Here is a 23558-nt window from a genome sequence, read left to right on the forward strand (position 1 = left end):
AAGCACACAAATGCTTTACCATTAATGTGTGAATTGCTGCGTGCGTCACAGTAAGTGCCTTGCTATGGCAGATCATTAGGGGAATATTCTAGGCTTAAGAGACACAGGTTAATGGATAGAATTCATGCTTTAAAGGCTTTGCCTCTGTGTTTGAGAATGGAACAGGTGGTGGTGCGTTATGCCAATAACAAGCTTTCTGAAGATTAAAGTTACATAGCTAATGAATCTAGTCTCTTGCATCCAATGGGTTTATTGAAATTCTATCTATCTATCTATCTATCTATCTATCTGTCTGTCTGTCTGTCTGTCTGTCTGTCTGTCTATCTATCTATCTAGCATAGCTGTTTTATAACTTCTTTGTCAGTCTTCTCCACAACCATATATCATTCTGTACTTATACACTTTCCAAGCACCATGATATGTAATTGCTTTTCGTAACGCAGAAGAGTCACAGTCTCTTATGATGAGCATCTTCTCTTATCCGCTTTATCCGAGGGACTATCCTCCAGGCTTGCTATTGATTTACACTGTCTCTCGGATATATATAGTTCTTGGGGCCTAGGGGATGCCCTCTGCTTTTTTGTACCCGGTGTATTGCTTGTAATGAGGCACAGCTTGAAGACTACAGCAGCAATTTTCCATAATGGTGAAGGTGTGATGACGGCTCTAAGGAGGGAGGGTGGTAGGGGAATAAGAAGCATGAACAAAAACATCACAAATTTCTGAACAACAAACTGCAGCACTGCAGTGTCCTTACTGACCAGAGAGGTCATTAGAACACACTGGACCGAACCATGGCTGGTGATAACCTTCAGAATTGCACATGAAATGCTGGCTGGGATTCTTATGTACGTAGACACACTATTGCAGAGTTGTTTCTACTGTATCTCTGCCTACTGTATCAGGGAAGCTCATACGGGGCCATAATTAGAAACTTTCGATGGGGGAGGTGTTCAGCTGAGGAGGGAAATGAGGAAATGATTTTTTTTCTAAAATGTTGGAAGATTCAACTTAAGACCTGCTAACACCAAGCTGTAACTACAGAATTAAACAACGTTTTTAAAATCAAACTACAAATCAACTACAAATCTACAAAACTATAGTGATAATGACACAATTAACAATATTGTTAGAATCACTTTCATACAGTTTTTTTTAACAGCTGATGAACGATAAAAACATTGAAAGCCAACTTGACTTTAAAACACAAAGTTTAAATGTAATGTCTCTAAAAGTGTCATGTGGTGTAACTATCAAGTACAAATAATTAAACCAAAACGTTTCTTGCAATGAATGCATGTGAATGAATAAACTGTCAAATTTTGTATAATTTTATTTTTATAAATATTCATGAATGTCGTTATGTTTGGGCGTAGTGAACACATTGCAATTTACACATGGTCTTGACACCCAATTTTCTGATATTGACCTTGTCATGAGTGTCTCCAGGAGTCCTGCATATGACATAACATCCTGTTTAATTTTTTTTTTTTTTACTATGCATGTTGATTGTATTACATGTCTTTGTTGGTTGCGCCACATGACTTCGATTTGATGGACTCAAGTTTTTCAAATATCAACCATTTCAAAACTAAAGACATTCATATCCTCATATATGTGTACCCGATCATTTAAATATCTCTAAATAATTAATAATAATAAACCATCAAAATGTAGCAAAGACTTTTGTACTAAATCCTTCTATTCTCACTCTTTTATTTCTCAGTGGACATTAAGCCAGAGGTTCCACTGGCTCTTGATCCGGGCTCCCCACTGGACCTACGTACAGACGTCAGGATGCAGAGCTCTGCTTCAGATCCCACTGTGTGGGAAAGACAACTCCAACAAGAGCTGCTCCTCATTCAGAAACAGCAGCAGATTCAGAAACAGTTACTCATCAGTGAGTTCCAGAAGCAGCACGAGAACCTGGTTCGCCAGCATCAGGCCCAGATACAGGAGCATTTGAAGGTACCAACACAAACCTGTTGACATACTGAGCTGATGCAACATAAAAGAGGAAGAGGCACGACCGTACAGTCCAACTAGATGCATAAATGTATAATAAGCATCTACCTCTTAGTTGCAGCAGGAGCTACTTGCTATGAAGCAACAACAGGAGCAGCTGGAGAAAGAGAGGAAACTAGAGCTCCAGAGTCAGGAGAGAGAACTGGAGAGACATCGCCGTGAACAACAAGTCCTGGTTCTCCGCAACAGAGAGAAGAGCAGAGAGAGTAAGAGCTCATCATCACGCTCACCCACACAACACTCAAACACTCCACAACCTGTCTGGACCTAATACCATCAAAATGTCATCAGTCAAATGACAGATTTATATGACGTCTGCTTCTTTTCCATGTTCACTTGAAAAGGGCTGTCAATGGATTAAAATATTTAATTGTGATTAATCGCACGATTGTCACGAGTTAACTCGTGATTAATCAAAATTAATCACAGCTATTTATCTGTTCTAAATGTAGCTTTAATTAATACATTTCATGTTTTAACAAATGTACATATCTTGAATTTTGGGAGCATTCTAAATGCATTTTATCGTACTGAAATCATGCAGTGAAGGAACACAATCTACATGAGCAGTTAGTCTAGCTAGTGTTTAAATACTAATACCTATAACTCCTCTTATTAACAGTTAAGTTTTCCATACATTGTATGGTAAATGAATCTCTTACTTACATCGTATGTACATCTGCACTTTGTTGCATATGATGAGGGAATTCGAGAGTTTCAGTCTGAACAGAACTCTGGGATTTCAGCCATTACTGATTTAAACGCCTCTGATTGGCTAATACAGGAGCTCAACAGAATCACGTGTGATTGATCATAATGAGCAACGCTGTAAAAACGAATAACAAAAATTAAATCTGTTGGGCGGAAAAGACTTCTCTCGAGCTGATCACCTGAACGAAATGCACTTCGCTTTGAAGTGCGCAACGAAAACACACTTTATGAAGGGATAAGGCCATATTGTGCTTTTGGTTTTACATGTTATGTATCATTTTATTATTTATGTGGGTAAATCTGAAAGATATCATTTCAAATTCATGCAAATTACATTGAAATTAATAAATCATTATGTTTATTTAGTAAACATACATTATATGCTTTTTATATAAACAAATTAATGGCAGTATATAAGTAAATAAGGAATAAGTAAATATGGTTAAAAATAAAAAATAGAGGAAATTGTGCTTAAATATCATTAATAATTAAGATAATTAAAATAATCTAATAATTAAAAATAATAATGCCCCATTAGAATATATTTAGTTTTCAATAATTCCCTTATCCTAATTTAGTAAGAAATGTGACTTACTATTAACAGCCTAAACAGGTTTCGTACAAATTACTTTTTATAAATAAATCGATTAGAACTTAGTTTTGAACAAAGTTTGATTTAACAGCCTTCAGGAGTGCTCCACTACTGCTGTCCAGAAGAGGGAGATATTCCTTCATTTGTTTAAGGTGCTCAAAAATGTTTAGCCAGTGATGTTACAGATACAGAGGCATCTGAACTGGAGCTTTTGAGAAGAGCGTGTGGGTGAATGTGTTGGAGAGATGCTGTTGTTTGAGGCCGATCCTGCTGGGTCTGGGAGTGGCAGTAATACACTCATTTCTCTGACCTTGAAATGAAGCCAAACTCTGGAAACATTCTTTCTGTTTACAGTGACTGTATCACGCTAACCACACAATGTTAGACGAGCTCTGTCAGGAATGTCTCAGTTTTATTGTATCTAAATATAATTTGAATCAACCCCAAGATGCTCATAATTTCTGTTTGTGCGTCTCCTGGTCTGACAGGTGCAGTGGCCAGCACTGAGGTCAAGCAGAAACTCCAAGAGTTTCTGTTGAGTAAATCCACCAAAGACGGTACAACCAATGGGGTCCCCCAGAGCTCTAGACTGTGGTACACGTAAGTAACCTTCACGTACCTCAGATACCTTCAAACATTTGCTGTTTTAAAAGAGCTGGATTTTTTTTCTCTGACTTTTCATTTTAAATTCATTTAAATTGAAATACTATAAAAAATGTAACATCTTAATAAATCAAAATATTATTCACTATGATTGTAAAGTCTCTTATGCTTACTAAGACTGCATTTATTTGATCAAAAATACAGCCAAAACAGGAATCGTTTGAAATAGTATCTGTTTTCTATATGCATGTGTTTTATAATAGAATTTATTAGTGTGATAGCAAAATTTTCAGCATCATTACTTTAGTCTTCAGTGTGACTATTCACATGATCATTCAGAAATCATTCTTATATGCTGATTTGATGCTCAAAAACATTTTTATTATCGAATATTTATTATTGAAAAAAAGTTGTGTTGCTTAATATACATTATTTTTAGGATTATTTAATGAATATTATGTTTAAAAGAACAACATTTATTTAACATTTATTTGTAACATAATTATCTTTATAAAACTATTTATAAATAATTCTTAAATAAATAAAAAGAAAATCTTTCCAAAACTCTCCAAACTTTTGAATGATGTGTATTTACATGATGTAAAATATTTAAAAACATAAATAAAGCAAGACTGGAGGAACATTTCAGACTTTCCTAATAAAATGTACCTGATTTGAACTAACAATCAGTAATGTGATACAAAGGTGGATAGTACTAGAGCACAAAAGAGCTGTCTGCTGTATTTATGACTGTGAGGTAAGTTCAGGAGTTCAGTTTGCTTCTCCTTTCTGTTCAGGGCCTCCCATCACACCTCTCTGGAGCAAAGTTCACCTCCTTTGGGAGGAGCGTCCTCCTCCTGCAAGATCTCCCTGCTCTCCCCACAAGACTCCCGGGACGACTTCCCTCTGAGGAAGACAGGTAGGTTTCTAAAAGTCGACCTCTCAGAACTGTCCCAAAAAGACGTTACTCACACTATCGTTTCGTAATATCATCATAATGTGCGTTGCATTCATGAGACGTACTACAAATTATATTTAATTTCAGTTTTTATTGCTTTATGAAACATGGGAGGTGGGGTTATGACTCAAAAAGTCTTTTTCCCAGAATTACAAGATCCCTCGAGAGACTACACGCATAGGCTCGGATTTGCATTATTTCAGGGAAAGTTTAATGAAGAGTGGATTTCCACAGTAGGATTTCTTTTCCTCTGAGCATGCTATAGAGCCACAGATTTCCTAAAACGCTAAAGGTATATAATTTTCAGCTGTATAAGAGGCTTTAATTATTTCTAAAATCCTGGACTTTTTCGCAGAAAACACCACAGGTTTGTTGACTCAGTGCTGGAAGGAGTCTCGTAGGAAGTCAGTATTAATGTGAGTTATGACTCCCACTTGGCTGGCCAGTCATGAGTTCTTGCGAAGGCCGACCTGTTCATAACTGTGCTGTTAAGTCACGGAAATGACATTACATTCCTTCCCCTTTGTGTCCCTTTGAATTATGACAATAAACAATTATACCTGCTTAAATGCTTTACCATATGGGTTGGCATGTTGTGTATTTACATAATTTAGGGATCAGGCAAGTGAGGTTTAATTCTAAATTATGCGAACTGTGTCTGCCAAATGTAAACTAATCTAAGGTAATTATGTAGGTTGTTCTGTTCAAATAAGCACTTTATGGACACATGAAAGAGACATGTTTATTGTCTTAGCTTTTGAACAGTAACCTCCCAGTTTCAGCATCGATTTCTGCTTCGCTCCACTGAAACCAGCCAATATCCTGAGAACTAAAAGGAGCGGAAGGTTCTGGAATCCAAACAGCATGCTGAGAAAGCAATGGCTGTCCCAAGCAAAGAAAAAAAAAGAGAGAGTGCGAGAGAGGCCTGAGCTGTTGCTGTAATAAAAACTTACCAAATATGAATTGCTTTGGTCCATATCCCACCGTATTAAGATTACTGACATATGGTGTGGCTGTTATAAAGAAAACCAAAAATGTAGTTGAAAAACCCTAAGAAAAGAAAAGTTTACATTTAATGACTCTAAAAATGTCATTTGATGTAACAATCAGTTAATAATCGATAGACTAAATTTGAGTATATTTGAAAACATATGAGTGTAAAATGAGTGTAAAAAGAATTTTAAATATATTTAAATGTAAAATATATATATATTATTATTAATTAATAGATATAATAACGTTTTTTAATTGCACCATATGATATTTTACTAACCTTTCCTTTTGAAAAAAGATGCAAATATTTTACGAGACCTTGACCCAAAATATCTGATATTCTAACAGACCTTATCAGACCTATTAGACCAGTCCTACATTGTTTAAAGTTAGTTGCACAACATGACTTTAGTGGACTATTTTTTGTTGACATTTAAAAAAAAATATGCTGTGAACGGTTTTATTCCCTCTAAGAAATAATAATACAATTATGCCAAAATATCTTAATTTTTTTCAATTATATTTTTTTATTTATTCATTGTTGTAGAACTTCTTCAAGCAACAAACTTTTGGAATAAACCATTCAAGTGTATTTAGATGAGAAATATGCACCAGATAACCAAATAAGGGTTTGGAACTATTCCTCTTTAAGTGCGTTAATCTAATCCATTTCCTAAACCTTTTAAAACCTATTTCCTTCTAGTTGGATTCCAATTCTATATGTGGTCACACCCATGCAAGGTCCCTTCCCCCTCTTCCTGTCTGTCTCAATTAAAGTCCCCTCAAAGCAGGCATGAAACAGGAGCCACACAAAGATGCTGGTTGTTCCACGTCCTGGATTTCAAATGAGATGCTTGACTGGCACATGTCAAGAGTTGGGTTAGCTCTGTGGAGAAAACTACCCAAACCAAGGCAAATTTATCCAGTGCTACAGGAACTGACACTTTTTTTTTAAAGATGTAATCCTTAATTTCCTCAGTGCTGTATCATCTGCAGAACTGCGGCTTTGGTTTGATCACACTGTTCTCAACTGAAGTTGTCAAAGACAAACAAGCCATTTATCTTCAAAGCATCACATGTTTGTTTACTCGCCATGCATCTTCGGTGTGCCGAGGTCTGGACCAGAAAAGATCCATGTGGCGGCACGTGACACTGCTGCAGGCAGCAACAGTCCAGCTTATCGAAGAGAAGGAAAAACCTCCTTAGTCTTGACCCACATACCAAACATGTGGAGCAGGTGCAGCTGAGATGAGAGGGATTTGAGTTTGTGTTTTAAATGGTGGATATTTTGGGCCGCCAGACCAGGCTTGCATTATTATGTCACGCCATTTTCCCCCACTGGATATGGAGGGATGGGGAAGGGAAAAAAAGAAAAATGAACCGAGGTGCAATGATGAAGTAATATGGTTTGCATGGGCAGTGTTGTTGCATCACGTAGTCCTCGTCTCCTGGGTAAACAGGTGTTTGTATTTTTACTAACGAGAGAAAAAGTAACAGAGGCTGGTAGGCAGGATCAGGTGTGTGCTAATACACAGTCACATTTTCTAAAGGCAACTAGATATTCTTCAAAAGAAATGCAAAAGGTGCACAAATTTTAAGAAAGCAACGATAATGAAATGTCTGACTGATTAATGGACAATATTGTAAATATAAACTACTTTGTGTGTGTGTGTGTGTGTGTGTGTGTGTGTGTGTGTGTGTGTGTATATATATATATATATATATATATATATATATATACAGTAAGCATGGTCTTTTTTGCCAGAGTCTATTTCTGTGCATTTAAGATCTGTATCTTAAAATAAGGAACATAAAATTTACAATAATTATATATATATATAATAATTTATTTATGTTGTGTCAGTGCAAATATGTAAATATCGCACATATCATTTTATTAACAATATGGTGCTGATACATTGTGTATAACAATAAATGATTATTGTCAAGGTCCACAATTACCTTTCTGTCACACCTAAGTGTGGCATCAGTGTGATAAAGTGTGGAATTAGTGAGAATTGCTCAAATTGAACAGTCATAATATATGTTTTCCGTTATTATTTTTAATTTTTGAAAATGCAGTATATAGTTGTCCTTATGTCAGTTGGATTATTTGAATTTCTTTGTCCTAATTTCACTTGAATTTTTTTTTTTGTAGTAATTTTTTTATTCTGCCTCTCACCACTTGCATTAAATTACCATCACCAACAACAGGCAACTGTGTTTTATTTATTTAACCATTTTTACTTTATTTGCTGACTGTTAATTGACCATGGTTAGCACATCTATACACGCTTCTTCACACTTGTCAGACACATGTTAAGCCACACAACTCCAAAGAGAACTTTGTCTTTTGGATTGAGACGACACGATAAATAGACCTCAGCAGTGTGGGCCCTCCAGCGCTGCTTTCAAATGTAATAATATGATTGATTTCTAGGCCTGTAAAGTCTTTGCCTCATACATATTCCTGTTTGACTTGGCCTCTGGTTCCAGGCCGTGTGTCAGCGTGAGGAAAAATCAAGCAGGCGTCGGGCCTGTCGCTCTGCTGTTTCTGTGGAGTAGAGTGATGTGTTCTCCGATGGCATCACGATCACAGCCTCTTACTAAACCCACCAACAATCGCTCTTCCACCTCCACAGCAATAGGGTAGCATTCCCGTGGTGACAGGCTGTAGCGCCGAATAAAAATAGAATGCAATCAGGACGGTGTGGGGTGCAAGGCGGATTGAAGAGGGCTCCCTGCAGTTCGCTCTCAGCCCACTCCGCTAGCAGGATTTGCATCCCATTAGCGCACTGCTGGATGGGAGCAGACAGTCCTGCCTCTGCTACTGAAGAGGCTTGAAATAGCAGGCCAGCCTGCGGTCCAGTTCTGTCCCTCGCGTTCTCTCCTCTGAGATCACTTCTTACAGCTGTGTCTTCCCATGACTCCCACTTCTCATACTAACTCATCCTATATGATCACATCCATTTGGTCAGCTGTCTTTTTAGTATGGCAACAATCCCTCTCTCCCTCCTTCGGCTGCTCACTTCAGGAGTCTTAGAATGGCAACACTACTATTCGAAAACAAGAACAGACAAACAAACAAAAAAATAAATAAAATGCATCTAATCACATGCTTGCCAGATTTTAAAAGACAAATTTAAAAATCTATCGTTCTATTCTTTTATACTATCTATAATCTTCATCTTCTCTTGCTAAACAATTTAGGACTGTTGTTTGTTTGCCAGTGTATGGTTAGTTCAGCTTGTGAAGTAAAGCCGGTAGAGAACCACTGATCTAGATTTTAACTTCCACACACTATAGATGGTAGTGTTACTATTGCACAATGGGGAACTGACGGGGGGGAAAAAAATAAAACATTGCTCATAATAACGAGACTGAATTTGAGTATTTTTGGCTGCTAGTTGTACTGTGGGTGTTTCCCAAAGGGAGGCACTGGATGTGGGTGGCTGGCTTACTCACTCACTTCCCATCAGAGGGTTGTTTAGAAACACTTGTCTGTACATCACAGTCATATAAACAGGCACGTCTCCATAATTCAACAAAATACTCCATAGGGTTTATTTGATAATTATGTAAATTTCTTCCTCACTTGCAATCTTTGTCTTTTTTTTTTTTTGCACATTTTGCATGAATATGTATTTGCATACACAGGATGTGGCATGCTGCATTCACTCACCAAAACATCTGTTACATATATATAACATATATATATATATATATATATATATATATATATAACCTCTACAGCTAAACACTGCTAAAGTATTGATAATATCTAGTTGACTTCATAGTATATCTGTAGATTGAATTATTTGGAGTTGTTATATTGTTCTAATATTAATGCATTTATAATTTTAATAATATCATAAAGATTAATGTAATTATTTATTTGGACCAATTAATATGTAGCTGTTAAAAATAAATACAGTAAAAACTGTAGTATTGTTATATGGTTCTCTATTTTTAATATATTTTAAAATCTTATAACAAAAACATTCTAATAAGCTGACATATTACATCATGCACCACTTTCATATTTATTATTAATGTAAAGCTTATTATTTTTGTAGATTAGTTTTTTAAGATTTCATTGATGAGCAAAAGGATGACATTTGTTTGAAATCAAAATCTTGTGTAACATTACAAAGGTTTACTTTCTTTTTCAATCAGTCTTTGCTGAATAAAAGTAGAACTTTAATAAAATATTTTACTGATCCTAAATGTTAAATTATATACAATTTTTTTTTTTTTTTATAATAATATAATATAACATAATTTTTTTTTTCATAGTTTATGATCAGCCTGGCCCCTTTTTTTTTAAAGCCTTAAAGCCTTTGTTGCTCAGGCTAATGTACTCCAGATAATGAGGAAACTCTGATCTTTGAAAACAACCTGCAAATGCCCACAGATCTAATCACAGTCCTGTAACATCACAGTACAGGAATGCAACTGCACAACAATGTGGTTTCCCCTCTCCAACTCTCTGACTTGCATAGCTACAAATGCATCAAAACATTTTTTTGTGACAACGCTTGGCTAAAAAAAGTTTCGACTAAACAGTTGAGATCCTGAATATTTGATTAACATGTGTTATGATGTTTTCTCTCCAGTCTCAGAGCCCAATCTGAAGGTGCGGTCCAGGTTAAAGCAGAAAGTTGCCGAGAGGAGAAGCAGCCCGCTTCTTAGGAGGAAGGAAGGGAGCATCATGACACCTTTCAAAAAGAGAGCCCTGGAGCTTCTGGGTAGGAGTGATATCCCATAATGCATCTTAAAATTAGACAACACACCTGGGGCATAAACAAAAAGACCTCCTACTGGTTAGCTGTTTCACTGCCGGTTTCTCTCCAGTAATCACAGCAGCCGTCCGCTGTCTGTGCAGCTCAGTGTGCTGATGTTGTTATGTAACAGCTGCTCTGGCAGGTGTCATCCAGAGGAACATCTAGTGCGGTTTTGAGCCTTGGCCGGTTGAATGAATTTTCCATGCTGTTTCAGTCACTTGTGTATATTTATAATGTATCAGTGGCAGCAGTTGCTGGTTGTTTTTGGAAACAAGGTGGCAAGATTGTCATCCAGTAAATCCTATGTAAATATGACAGATATGACATCATCCTAGTGCTGATTATCTCAAGATATATGTAGACAGATGGGTCAATGGAATGATGTTCCTTTCTTTTGGTTAGATGATGACTTGATTTATTTCAAAATATGCAATATTAGTTTTTCTATCTATCTATCTATCTATCTATCTATCTATCTATCTATCTATCTATCTATCTATCTATCTATCTATCTATCTATCTATCTATCTATCTATCTATATCTATGTCTATCTGTCTATCTATCTATCTATCTATCTATCGTTCTGTCATTCTATCATACACACACACACACACACACTTTTTATAATAAGGGTATTTCATAAGCTTACTGAAAATTTGAATATTGCACAATGACAACTGCATGCATTCAGATTGCATATATAATATACTTTACATTTATTTTCATACAAAAATTTTTGTTGAATTTGGTATATATATTTTTTCAAAACCATATGAAGGATTTGTAGATCTACAGTTTATATGATATATTATCAATAATGTCTATTCTTGGACTTACGTCTGTTTGATGAAATCTTCCCCAGAATCCACAGCCAGCAGCAGTGCACCAGGATCAGGGCCCAGTTCACCCAACGGGGCCTGCAGTGCCTTGGGGGCAGAAAACGGACCCTCCTCTCTACCAGTCACCACACGTACTGAGGTACTTACATTAAACATGCTTTATTACACGTACGCAAGTCTATTAACAGTTAAGCTTTCTCACTGCAGTTTCATCAAAGCTTTCCTGAAAGATTAAAACTTGTACGAATTAAAGAAAAGTTGACGGCCACCAGGCCGCACCCATAAATTTCCTCGACACAAACCTAGCCTGTCCTTGTGCAGCTATGAAAACACAAGTCTGTCTCTACAGCCTGGGACCTGCTTGTCCGTCTCAGTCCAATGAAAACGGCTCCCAGCTCGGACAATAAAGAGTCAGATCACTTCCTCCCACAAACTCCTGCTCTGTACCGCGAAGCTTTACTGGCATAGCTATGTGGTTTTCTTTGCCTGCAGCTCTCATAAATCTCAGGGCAAGAAAGAGTAGATCAGATATAGCTCAAAATAAAGATACTTACAGGGCTCACCTGGATATTCTTACTGTCAACCTTCAAAATAGTGTGCAGGTTCAAGGTTTAAGTGCATTTTAAGCTCAATCGACTTTATATTATATATAAATCTCCCCTATTCTTTAAAACAGTGTTGGTTTACAGTGAGGCATTAAGAATGGAAGTGAAAGGGTCCAATAACAAGCCAGAGTTATTTTTGTGGTAATCAACATAACACCACCATACTGTCAATTAGATCTGGAAAATTAATCGAAATTAAACCAAAAGCGCTTTTATCAGTTATAAAATTGATAGGCTGTGATTTAATTTAAAAAGTATGTGCTGCGTAAAGCACTGTGTTCATTTACACGTGAGCAGCTCGAGGTGCAGTGTTTTCAGTATCTTATGGGAAAATTTATAATAGTCATTTTTTGCTTATTTTAATAATAATTTTATAATCATATGCATATATGATCACAAAATTGTGAGCCAAATTGTAAAGCCCTACAAACAAGCTTTTTTTATTTATCATACATCCCAGTTAACCATTGGTTTTACTACAAATAAAACAAAAAAACATAGTTGCATTAGTTAACTGTTAATCATAAGTTAACAATGGTTTTGCTACACTAACTATAGTTTACCCTTGGTATTTGCAGTAAAACTGTGCTTATACAAATGATAATCAAAACGCCAAAAAACATAGTTACTACACATTTACTACAGTAAAACAATGGTTAATTTTAGTAAGGGATGCAGCCCTACTGACAACTCAGTGTAACTTGTGTTGAACCCAAAATATTCCTATAGGAACGTTGAGGGCTTTTCCCTTTTAGCGATGTTCATTAGCTTCCTCTGACTCACTTCCTGATGGCTTCACGGCTGGGTTCCTCCGGGTCCCTGTGGACTTTGCTCACAAAGAGGTGTATTCTGGGCAAATGTGACATGTCTCTGTGAAGCCTCAGCTGAGCAGCTGTGTTATTCTTCAGCACCACTGTTTACACTCCCCTGGACCTCCGATGCAATAGCCGTCAAGGAATGCTTATTGCGCTGCGATCCAGGGTCGAGGTGGTGGGTGGTTGAGCTTAATTGATCCACCAGCCGCTGGTAGCCAAAGACACGTTAACAACACAAACACGCCCGATCGCTATTGTATTGACATAAGCTTGACGTCTCATGGATCGTACCGGTGCTACCCGCAGACATTGCGCCAGTTTCGAAAGCCAGCCCTTTTTGTGATCCGTTACATTGGGTATCTTCTTTCAGAAGGAACTGGTCCCCTGAGTCAAATAAGGCCGGATATCCACATACAGGTCAGTGAATAGGCAGGAGGGATTGGAGGGTAAACAGCACAGCCCCTCTGCCACATGCTGATGGGTCGCACCACTGGGTGGAGGAAGTACAGTCGAAAACTGATCAGCAGTGAGACAAATGGAGTGTGATTCTGCGTTTGTGGGCTTCTCTGTGGCCTTGGTTTTACATCCTCCAGTTGAGCTCATACAGCTCCACTGTGGCAGGAACAAAACCGTCATTCGTTTTAGTACATTAAAGTTTATTGTTCTGTTGCTGTTGCTCTTTCCAATGGTTCATAGTGGGATTTCAAAATATGTCTCTTTTTCTCTCTCTCTCCCTCCCTCTCTTTTTCCATCACAGAGGTGGCCGTCACAGCCGAGGTTATTAAGGCCTGAAAGCTCAGTGTCTATGTTAAATCTCTATACGTCTCCATCGCTCCCCAATATCTCTCTGGGTCTCTCTGCTGCCTCTTCTCCCATCAGTGTAAGTCAAACAACGACATGCATCATCTTTCATAACTTCCTCTGTTAAGAGCCTGTTCACACAAAGTCTGGATTTTTGGCATGAACAACACGACACAATACTTCCCTATGAACTCTGTAACACTCAAACAGATGGCAATGAGTATTGCGGTATAATGTGTGTGTGTGTGTGTATATATATATTCAGGCATTAAGGCTTTTCAAAAGATTGATGACACTTAATTGCAAAACTACATATTATCAATATTTTCATATTTTAGTAAAATAAGAAATAAGAAATAAATATTTAAATATTTTGCAGGTTTTTAAAATAAAATATAATGTCTCTATATCAATTAATATATCACTATTTGTACAGTTTAGTGTATATATATATATATATATATATATATATATAGTTTTTTATGTTACCATTGGTTCACTGTTAATAAATAAATGAATAATTTAGTAGTATTATATGATATTTCTTCTGCTTGTGTGATATTGTTCATTTACCAGTCAAAAGTTTGGAATTTTATATAAGTTTTTATGGTTTTGAAAGAATTATCTTAAGTTAAGAGTATAATTTATAAATATATACATTCATATATTCACTCACTTAAATTTAAATATGATATATATAATTCAGTATTGTATAAGTGTGAATAGTTTTGGTGCAATATATAGTGTTAATATTTTACATGAATATTATTTTGTTGTAACTCTTGTTGTAAGCCGTCACTTGACTATAATCAGGACATCATTATAGAAAAATCTCATTTTTAATTTATGTCTCTTTTGAATTCCAATTTAGATTCACCAAAACTGATTTAGTTCTAATGAATTTGATATGGATGTTTACACTGATAAATAAGGGGAAATGTAGTTTATGGTCCTGGCTCAGCTGCATATTGTTTGACTGTTGACAGACTAACCATCACTGGCTCAATAGATGATATGTGTAGCCTCAGGGTGCTGGCCTTTGACCTTGGGGGATTTTATAGGCCTTAGATAAATATTGTGTTTAACTGTCTGGTGTCGGTTGCACTCCAGCCCTCCCCAGTCACCTCATCCATTACTGCTGTTTAAAGTCCAGCCAAACCAGAATAATCAAGTGTAGCTCTATCTAATATTTAATCTAGAGTAAATTTTTTGTTTGAATACTTTATTGCTCCCTATCTAGATGATTAAATAAACAAGAATACAATTGTATAAAAGAGACTTTTTGATCTGAACAAACCAAGACCATTCCATATGGTCCCTTATTTATCAGATGTATCACATACTGAGGTTTGAATCAGTTAATTCAATACTTTTACTACTGTACCAATTGAAATTAATAGACCATATCTTCTCTATCACTTCTTCTCAGGGTGCTCTAGGACTTCAGGAGAAGCATGTTGAAGGTGGTGGTGTATCCGCGGTCATCCAAGGTTTGCCCACCCAACTTCTGGGTCCTGTGCCCATGTCTGTTGCAATGGAGGCCAAAGTGAGCAGCAGCCACCAAGCGCTCCTGCAGCACCTCCTCCAGAAAGAGCAGCTCCGCCACCAAAAGATCCTCTCTACTGGTGAGAACATCAGAGCTTCGGTATATCCAAAGTTGTGTCATGAAACTCTAGATGGCACTGTCCTATAGGTATAACTCAATCTGGCATAATGACATCATCACAAGGCACAGCTGATTGGTTGATTGTATCAGCAGCCAATGAGCTTGCTACTCAATATTCAAATACCTGTTTGCTGTAGCAGCTATAGTAGTGTGCTTCAGAAACCCTCCAGCTTCCCCAGTTCCACCTGTATAGATCTGCTATGGGGTAATTCATGTATACTGTACTATATATGGGGTTTATTCATTAATGTGCAGCAGCAGTGTTTCTTACATGCTCACAGAAGCATGTTGTGGATGTATTGGTGCTAGCAAGTCGGTACTTTCTATGCCGCAGCAGCATAGCAGATATATTCCGCCAAGACCAAACACACAAACATTGTCATGTACACTACCATGACAAACCCTCTGAGAGTTGTCATGACAGAAATAAGATTCTTGCAGAAAACTTAAGTAGATACGGAAGAATATAATTTGTTTTCAACTGAACAGACGACATCTTTTATTCACAGCTTTCACTTTGCATTAAATTAAAGGTACATGCCCCCTGAAGCAACATGGGGTTAAGTGCCTTGCTCAACACTGAAATATTGGTTGCTCAAGATTGTGCCTTGTGGGGTTTAAACCTGAAACCTTTCAGCTTGTGGCCTTTTTCCATTTTTAAAATGAATAGTGGTGGCAACAGGTCTACGATGTACTTAAGCTTATGATGCTTTTGGGAAATGCAGCCCTGGTCATTGAGACTGAAGGCATCATACACTGAGAGAGCAAAGATTCGATTTATATTGATCAGATCAATATATTTTGTTACATAGGTCAAAGTCCAGTGCATCCTCCTTCTCCACTGGCCATGATGGAAACCTCTCCAAGCAGCACCCGACCCAAACTGCCTCGTCACCGGCCCTTGAACCGAACCCAGTCGGCTCCACTGCCCCAGGGCACTCTAGCTCAACTTGTGATTCAGCAGCAACACCAGAACTTCCTGGAGAAGCAGAAACAGTACCAGCAACAGGTCCACATCAACAAGGTAAAATCACTTAATCAAGCTGTCAGTGCAAAAATGACTAGTGCTATCATGGGAAGATGAGGATGAAGCTGAATGATTATGTTGTCATCCTAAAACATTTTTTCCATGAAATACCATTCAGTTCACATGGGAGCTAAAGTTGGACAGCCCATCTCCGTTATGTTAGGGAAAAACCTGTTCTGGGTTCAGAAGCAGCACTTGAATTAGCATAGCTTAAGGCTTCTGTTGCATGCTAACACTACAAAATTGACCAGGGACAAGTTCAAATGGGCACCAAAGTGGATAGAATACATACTGTTGTTCCCCTGTGGAAATATTTGTGTTTCTGTGCACCAGCAGCCGTGACCTGGCCATCCGTTTAAGTGCAATTATTCTGCTGCGCATGCAAGGTTAGCGACACGGGAGGCTCGCGCTGTGAAAGGCTCCATTGTTAACGGGATCTTGCAGATTGATCTGCCTTATTATTGCTGAGAGTGCTATGGGAAATTCAAGGTTACAAGTGCAATTTTCAGACATGAGGATCAAAAGTGCCCAGAGAGCACTTGTTTTTGGCTATTTATTGTTATGGCCTCAGTCACCAGGGCCATGTACAAAAAACTGTCTGGTCTGGGTCACGGATGACTGGTATAATTGCATGCCTGTAGTTTGAAAGTTGCTAAATCATTAGTTTATCATATTTAAATCATGTGAAACTATCAAATCATGATTAAATACAAAAATGTGAAATGCAGAGTGCATAAAAAAGCACAGGTTCTTAGAAATGTAGTCTTTGGGTTTATGTTGGTGTCATGTGAATTTGGAAATCTATTAAAAGTCTCATATTCACTGATCCTAAAAAGCTCATGTGGTTAAACCATCACTTAAAACATATTTTTCCTACACCTTCAACACAAAAGAGTGTACACAAATAATTATTAAAAAAAACCTTGGGTATGTTTTTTGGGGGGTTGTACCACATGATATTTTACAGTTTGAACAAAAAAATATCTATCTATCTAGATTTGAACCTTGATACACATTTATAGATTAAGATATCATTTCATATTGGTATTTTTTTTGCATGTTTACTTAAAAGATTTTTTTAATTTTTTATATATTAATAAACAATGAAGTTAATTTGTTTCTTCTTCTGAGAAATAGTACTGAATTATTCCAAACTATTTATGGATTTATTTTTAAGAATTTAATTATTTTAATTAAGCTTTTTTTCTTTATTGTGATAATAGGGCAGTTGTATCACTCTGGCATTTCTAACTTTATGCCCCCCAAAATATAAAAATTCATTTTATTTAAGAAATTCAAACATGCTCATCAAAAGATGTATTCAAATCTTATTCATGAATTGCATTTATGTGTGTATATATATATATATATATATATATATATATATATATATATATATATATATATATATATATATATATATATATATATATATATATATATATAAATTAATAGATGACCATAAAAATTATGTGATCTGACTTGAAGCAACTTTGTACTAATTATTAACAAGTAAATCATCTCTCTTTGGATGGTCTGTAACCATAAACTCTTGTAGCTAGGAGTAATAAATGATTTCTTAAAGAAATGAGGTCATGAATACTGTGAAATCAGGGATTAGCTTCCTGGTTTAATAACTAAATGTTTTATCTGCGCTAAATAGGGCACCTGTGTAATTTTACATCTGCTTACAGGCTTTAGAGAGAGATATAAAAAGTATTCGACTAATTTCAGGACACAGTGACTAAATTTACTTCATGTATGATGTATTTATATGAGGTTCACTGTTTGGCTGTTATTCCATCTTGTGAATGAGTTCCAATTCTGGTGAATGACAGTGTTTGTGTCGCCTGAATTGGCACAGTTACAATAAGTCGCTCATTCACTGAAACACTTCTGAACATCCAATAATAAATCACGTTTCTCTCTCCCGTAGATGCTTTCGAAATCGATCGAGCAGCTTCGTCAGCCGAACATCCACCTGCAGGAGTCCGAGGAGGAAGAAGGAGAGGATGTTCATGAGGAGACCATGCAGGAGGACAGCTCGCCCTCTGGTGGCGTCACCAGGAAGCACAGCCCGGACAGCCGCCGCAGCACCACCTCTGCTTCACCCACCGAACCACTGGACTCTCACCGCGGAGTCATCCGGGTGAAAGAGGAGCCCGATGCCAGTGACGATGAGACTATGGCTACTCAGAGCCTGGCCGACAAGCAGAGCCCCTACATTCACCACGTTAAAGGCAGGATGGTGATCCAGGCCATGATCTGAAACGACAGATACATCTTCACACTCACACATGAAGACACAGGTTAACATACACGCCACATGCTTACACGACACAGAGCCATTGCTTTGGGAGCTTCAGAACTGGTCTCATTCGTGAACTTGTGACGTGATCTCGGTATTGTACGTTGTATGTTTTGTATATAATTGAATAAGAGGAGAATTTATCCAACTTGGTCTTTTAAATGCGAAGAAGCAGTTTTTGATTGTTTGTTGAAATGATAATTTAAGAAATCCTTTCTACTTTCTCCCCAGCCTTTGGGAAACAACAACTTGGAAGGTCTTGTAGGATATTTCAGTGATTTCCCATGGCACTATGGATTTCTTATAGATCTTTCTTTGCTTTTTATGAATGTTATTATAAATTTGTATGATGAAAAAAAAAAAAAACTCGGTTTGCTGAGAGAATCCCAAATTGTAGGGAAACAGGTCAGTAACCATGAAACTCAACACAACAACAGAATAAAAGGAATATTCTGAAGTTAAACTCAGTTAACCGCACTTATAGGATAATGCTGATAATCACAAATAAAAAATAAATAAAACAATGGTTCATTGGGCACCAATATTTTGATTAATAAAATTAATTAATAATTAATAAAATATTTTTTTTCTATTGAAAGTTGTCTATTATTTGAGCTGTAAAGTTCTTGTCATCATTTTGGGGTTTTAGACATTCTGTTGTCGTGCAATGGAAGTTGATAAAACTTTACACTGAAAAAATTACTAAGCAATTTTTCAAACTAAATTCATATTTTTTAGATTCTAAAAATGGTATTGTTACAGATTGGCCTCATTCATTTCCTGCACTGCTCTAGTAATCGATATTAAGTTGAGTGATGACTGTTGATTGAGCTCAACATGTATCGAAACCCAGAATATTCCTTTAACAGTTGGAGCAAGTCATTCTGTGTTCCCTGTTCTCCTGTGGCCCAAATCGAAGGCTGCCCTGGATCGTGAGCAGCTCTGCTCCTCGCTGAATTTTGAGAGGGAGAGAATTGTAGAGGAAATGCCTGGTGGAAGCCAGGAATCAGAATGATTCATGAGCGCAGGAATGCTGGGAGAGGACAACTCCACGCTGAAGTCAGAGAGCCCAGCAGTGAGCTCTGATTTACTGTTGAGGCAAATTACAAAGTGAGTGAGGAGACGGCGGGGGGAGCCCCCTTTTAAAACCAATCATTTCCTCTGTATTCCCACGTGATGTGTTTACCACGACATGCAGGCTTGATGTTACTTTGGTAGAAAAAAAAAGGTAATCATTCTGTTCTCTCCTGAGGCAATGTTGCAAGTCGTTGGCCGTCTTTCTTCATGAAGTGCTCGGATCAACTCGTGTGATAGTTTCAAGAAACATACTATTGTCATTTTTTGTTAGTGAGCCACCTTTCCTGTATTTTGATTTCCAACATTCGGTGTAAAACTGTTCGTTTTTGTGACTGAGATCCTCTGAAAAAAATACAAATAAAACAACTTAAAGAGGAAAACCTGTTTAATTGATGTGAGCCGTCACTCCGTCCACAAAAAGCCTGTGAGTCAACCTGAGCTGGCCTGTTTCGTTCCTGTTGTCTGTTCCACTGTTCTGGATGTGAATAAGAACTGTCCGCTAGGGATATAATGTCACATTTAGTTTGTAACTGTACGCATTCCCTTCTGTCACAGATCACCTTTTTTTAAATAAAGTTCTTTTCCATCCTGTACTTCTCTGGACAGTCTTTTCACTGGATGTGTTTAAGGAGTGGATTTCCTTAATAAACAGAATTGGAGTATAAAATACAGTTGCTCTCTTAACACATTTTCCCACAGAGTCCGGCTTCTGATTCTGAAGGCGATACAGAGGTTTTTGTCTCTGGCTTTGAAGGCTTTCGGAACGGGGCTTTGAAGTGAACATGAGAGGTTCCTCGAGTCTGCATTAAAGCTGTTAAGATAAAGTGAACTTCAAGACGGTGATATATAACCTGGGTTAAAGCGACCAGGCCAAGTTTAACCAATTATGCAGGGTAGGCTTAGCTGGAGCTCGGACAGTTCCTGGTCTGAACCTGCAATCCAGCTTCACCAGCTCATGTCGCGATTGTTTTATTCAGTCAGTCTGAATCTGGAGAGGTGGGGTGAGAATTAATAATTAATATAGATATAATATAATATAAATTATCTTTAATACAGATATTCTGAAAATGTAATCAAATTTAATCAATATAATTAAATGTGTATATGCATGAATGTAAATAATTATTGGATATTGGATAAATGGATTTGCAAACATAAATGCACTTCTCAAACAGGGTTGATGGACACATCCCTCATGTCATTGGCTGATGAACCGCTAGTACCTCCTCAAACAAACAGAAATCTTTTGAAGACGTGAAGACAATAAAAAAAATCAGTTTATTCAGTTTGTTTTTGGGTATTAAAGAAGTTGCATTCATCAAGTAGTTTGGATTTTTCTGTTACACTTAATTTCGTTCTGAAAGGCGTAGTGTTAAAGGGGTGTGCATTCCTCTTTGCGCACAAAATCTGTTCTCGTAATTGTATAAAATTAAGGTTGACCCATTGATGTCACATGGACTATTTTATCGATGTCCTTTCTACCTTTATGGATCCTGAACGTGGAAGCTGTGTTGCTATCTGTGTCAGGAAGCTTTTGGATTTCATTAAAAAATATCTTAATTTGTGTTCTTAAGATAAACAAAGGTTTTGTGGGTTTGGGACAACATGAGGGTGAGTAATTAAGGACAGAATTTTTGGGCGAGCTATCCTTTTAAACTGGATTAGGGGAAAGTATTTTACCATTCACTTCTTTCAATATAATTAAACAGTAAATTAGGATTTATATTAATTTATTTAGCACTCCAGTAGGTTTCAACAGTTTAACTTCCAGGTATGAATGCATCATCTAACTTAATAAATATAGCAATGATTTACAGTAATAAGATATGAAATGGAATGGGGTTTTGGAGCATTTTATGGTGTGATGAATAGAAAATGTCAAGTCGAGCATTCCTAGTATCTGACAGTCTACAGTCCACTCTACAGTCCAGTGAGATGGTGAAATTAGAAGTGTGTGTGTGTGTGTGTGTTCGGTCCTTTTCATTTGGCTTGACCAAACTCAAGGTGTGATACAAGACTGCTGAGACTGTCCTGGCAGCCAGTAAAGGAAACAGCAAGAAAGAGTTATAAAACGCCCACCCGGGATCCAAATTTATATCAAATAAAAAAGGAGTGTGAATTGTAAAGGCTCCTCTCTGGTGTGGAATCATTTATTTTGGAGACATGTCCATGCCCTGTTCTCTAGGGCCCGGTGTTGGTGTTATTTTTGCAGCCTGTCAAACCAAATGTACATGGTGTGCCGTTCAATTGTTCAGCTGCTTCCAAGTTGGCTGACTGTGATTGACTGGCAATAAACTATGCTTTGCTTAACTGACAGATCATGGGCATTACATCAATGGAGAAATTCTGTCATTGGATTCATCAGGAGACATATAATATATCTGCAAAGAAAAATATAAGAGTGGTAACTGCTTGATGGGGACGTTGTGGCTCGTGCTGGGTTATCATTACCCATTATGTAAAGCTATTTGGTGGTTTTGCAACGTTTCACGTTGTATGGTCAAGACCTCATCCAGTAGACGTCAGTGTATCGCAAGCAGCCAGAATGAGAGAGTGAAACACTGGGACAGCCAGCTCTTGTCTCGCCCTTTGCTATTAGGGAGAACTGCAGTCCCCACCCTTAATGATTGAAAAGGTAGAAACGCTGCCATAACTTTGACCTACAGAAATGTTGTCGCCTCACTGGCCAGCGTCATCCAACATGTTATCGTGACTCCAACACCGTTGATCTACCTTGTCATGTTTAATGAGGTAAGCGAATGGAGAAGGGGGCGTTCAAAGAGCAGGCGGCGTGCGGGACCTGCTGTATCTCACAGGAAGATTGGTTGGGCTGATAGGTGAGGGTGAGGAAGACCAGTGGCCCGGGACAAGGGCTCCCCTGGGAGGAGCTGGCTTCAATCCTATCCATGAGGGCTAAGGAAGGTTTTCAGTGAAACACCAATGTCCTAGCTAAGAATTTTATTTTAAGATTAAATTGGTTTGAAATGGTATAAAAACATTATTTCTTGTTTTTTCAAACATTGTGGGTAATTGCTCACCAGCGGATCCTCTGAAGTGGATGGGTGCCATCAGACTGATAGTCCAAACAGCTATTGCAATAATCCATAAGTAATCAACATGACTCCAGTCTATTGATGAAAGTCTTGTGAATAAGTAATAAGTCTTTGTAATAATTAAACCCACCAAGACATTTTAATTTTAAACCATTGCTTCTGATGAAAAAATTAACCAGTACTCCATAATAATGCTTCCTCCATTATAAGTCTATCTCACAGCTTTTTACTTCACAAGATGTTAACTGATGGACTGGAGACATGTTGTTTGCTTTTGGATTATTGTGATGTTTTTATGAGCAGTTTTGACTTTCATTCTAGTGGAACCCATTCACTGTGAAGGATCCATTGGTTATCAAGTAACGTAATGCTAAATTTCTCCAGTTCTGATGAAGAAACAGTCTCATCTAAGAGACCTTTACATTACGCTGTGGGGTATGAGGGAGTCTAGAAGAGAAAGAGAAAAAAGAAAAGGAGAGAATGAGGAGAAAGAAAATGAGACTTTGATATGCATGGGCAGGCTTTTTTTATATGCCTGCCTTCCCAGTCCGACTGTGTGTGCTCCAGGGCTCATAAAGCAGACCTTTGGCTGGGGACCTCTGGATTTAGTTGGGCAGGACATGTTTGTAAGCGTTGCTTGAATGCACCGCCAGGCGGAACAGCACCCGGAGGACTCTTAAGTCTGTGATTTTTGCTTGCT

The 23558-nt window shown here is 37.5% G+C and overlaps 1 protein-coding gene across 3 annotated transcripts in view; it reads left to right on the forward strand.

Moving 5' to 3' along the window:
* The window catches only part of hdac9b (histone deacetylase 9b), a 53493-nt gene extending 33095 nt beyond the window's left edge, over positions 1 to 20398 (forward strand). For 2 of the 3 annotated variants that reach the window (XM_052578239.1, XM_052578237.1), the window contains 10 exons: positions 1727 to 1968; positions 2081 to 2238; positions 3815 to 3928; positions 4729 to 4850; positions 10499 to 10630; positions 11530 to 11645; positions 13684 to 13806; positions 15157 to 15352; positions 16206 to 16417; positions 18357 to 20398. In XM_052578239.1, the coding sequence (XP_052434199.1) occupies positions 1727 to 1968; positions 2081 to 2238; positions 3815 to 3928; positions 4729 to 4850; positions 10499 to 10630; positions 11530 to 11645; positions 13684 to 13806; positions 15157 to 15352; positions 16206 to 16417; positions 18357 to 18689 (1748 nt within the window). In that variant the 3' untranslated portion in view covers positions 18690 to 20398. The remainder of the gene's footprint in view (positions 1 to 1726; positions 1969 to 2080; positions 2239 to 3814; positions 3929 to 4728; positions 4851 to 10498; positions 10631 to 11529; positions 11646 to 13683; positions 13807 to 15156; positions 15353 to 16205; positions 16418 to 18356) is intronic. The other variant, XM_052578238.1, reaches the window with a different exon arrangement.
* The last annotated feature ends 3160 nt before the right edge of the window (positions 20399 to 23558 follow it).

Source organism: Carassius gibelio, chromosome B16 (genome assembly GCF_023724105.1).
Source record: "Carassius gibelio isolate Cgi1373 ecotype wild population from Czech Republic chromosome B16, carGib1.2-hapl.c, whole genome shotgun sequence".
Classification (NCBI taxonomy): Eukaryota; Metazoa; Chordata; class Actinopteri; order Cypriniformes; family Cyprinidae; genus Carassius; species Carassius gibelio.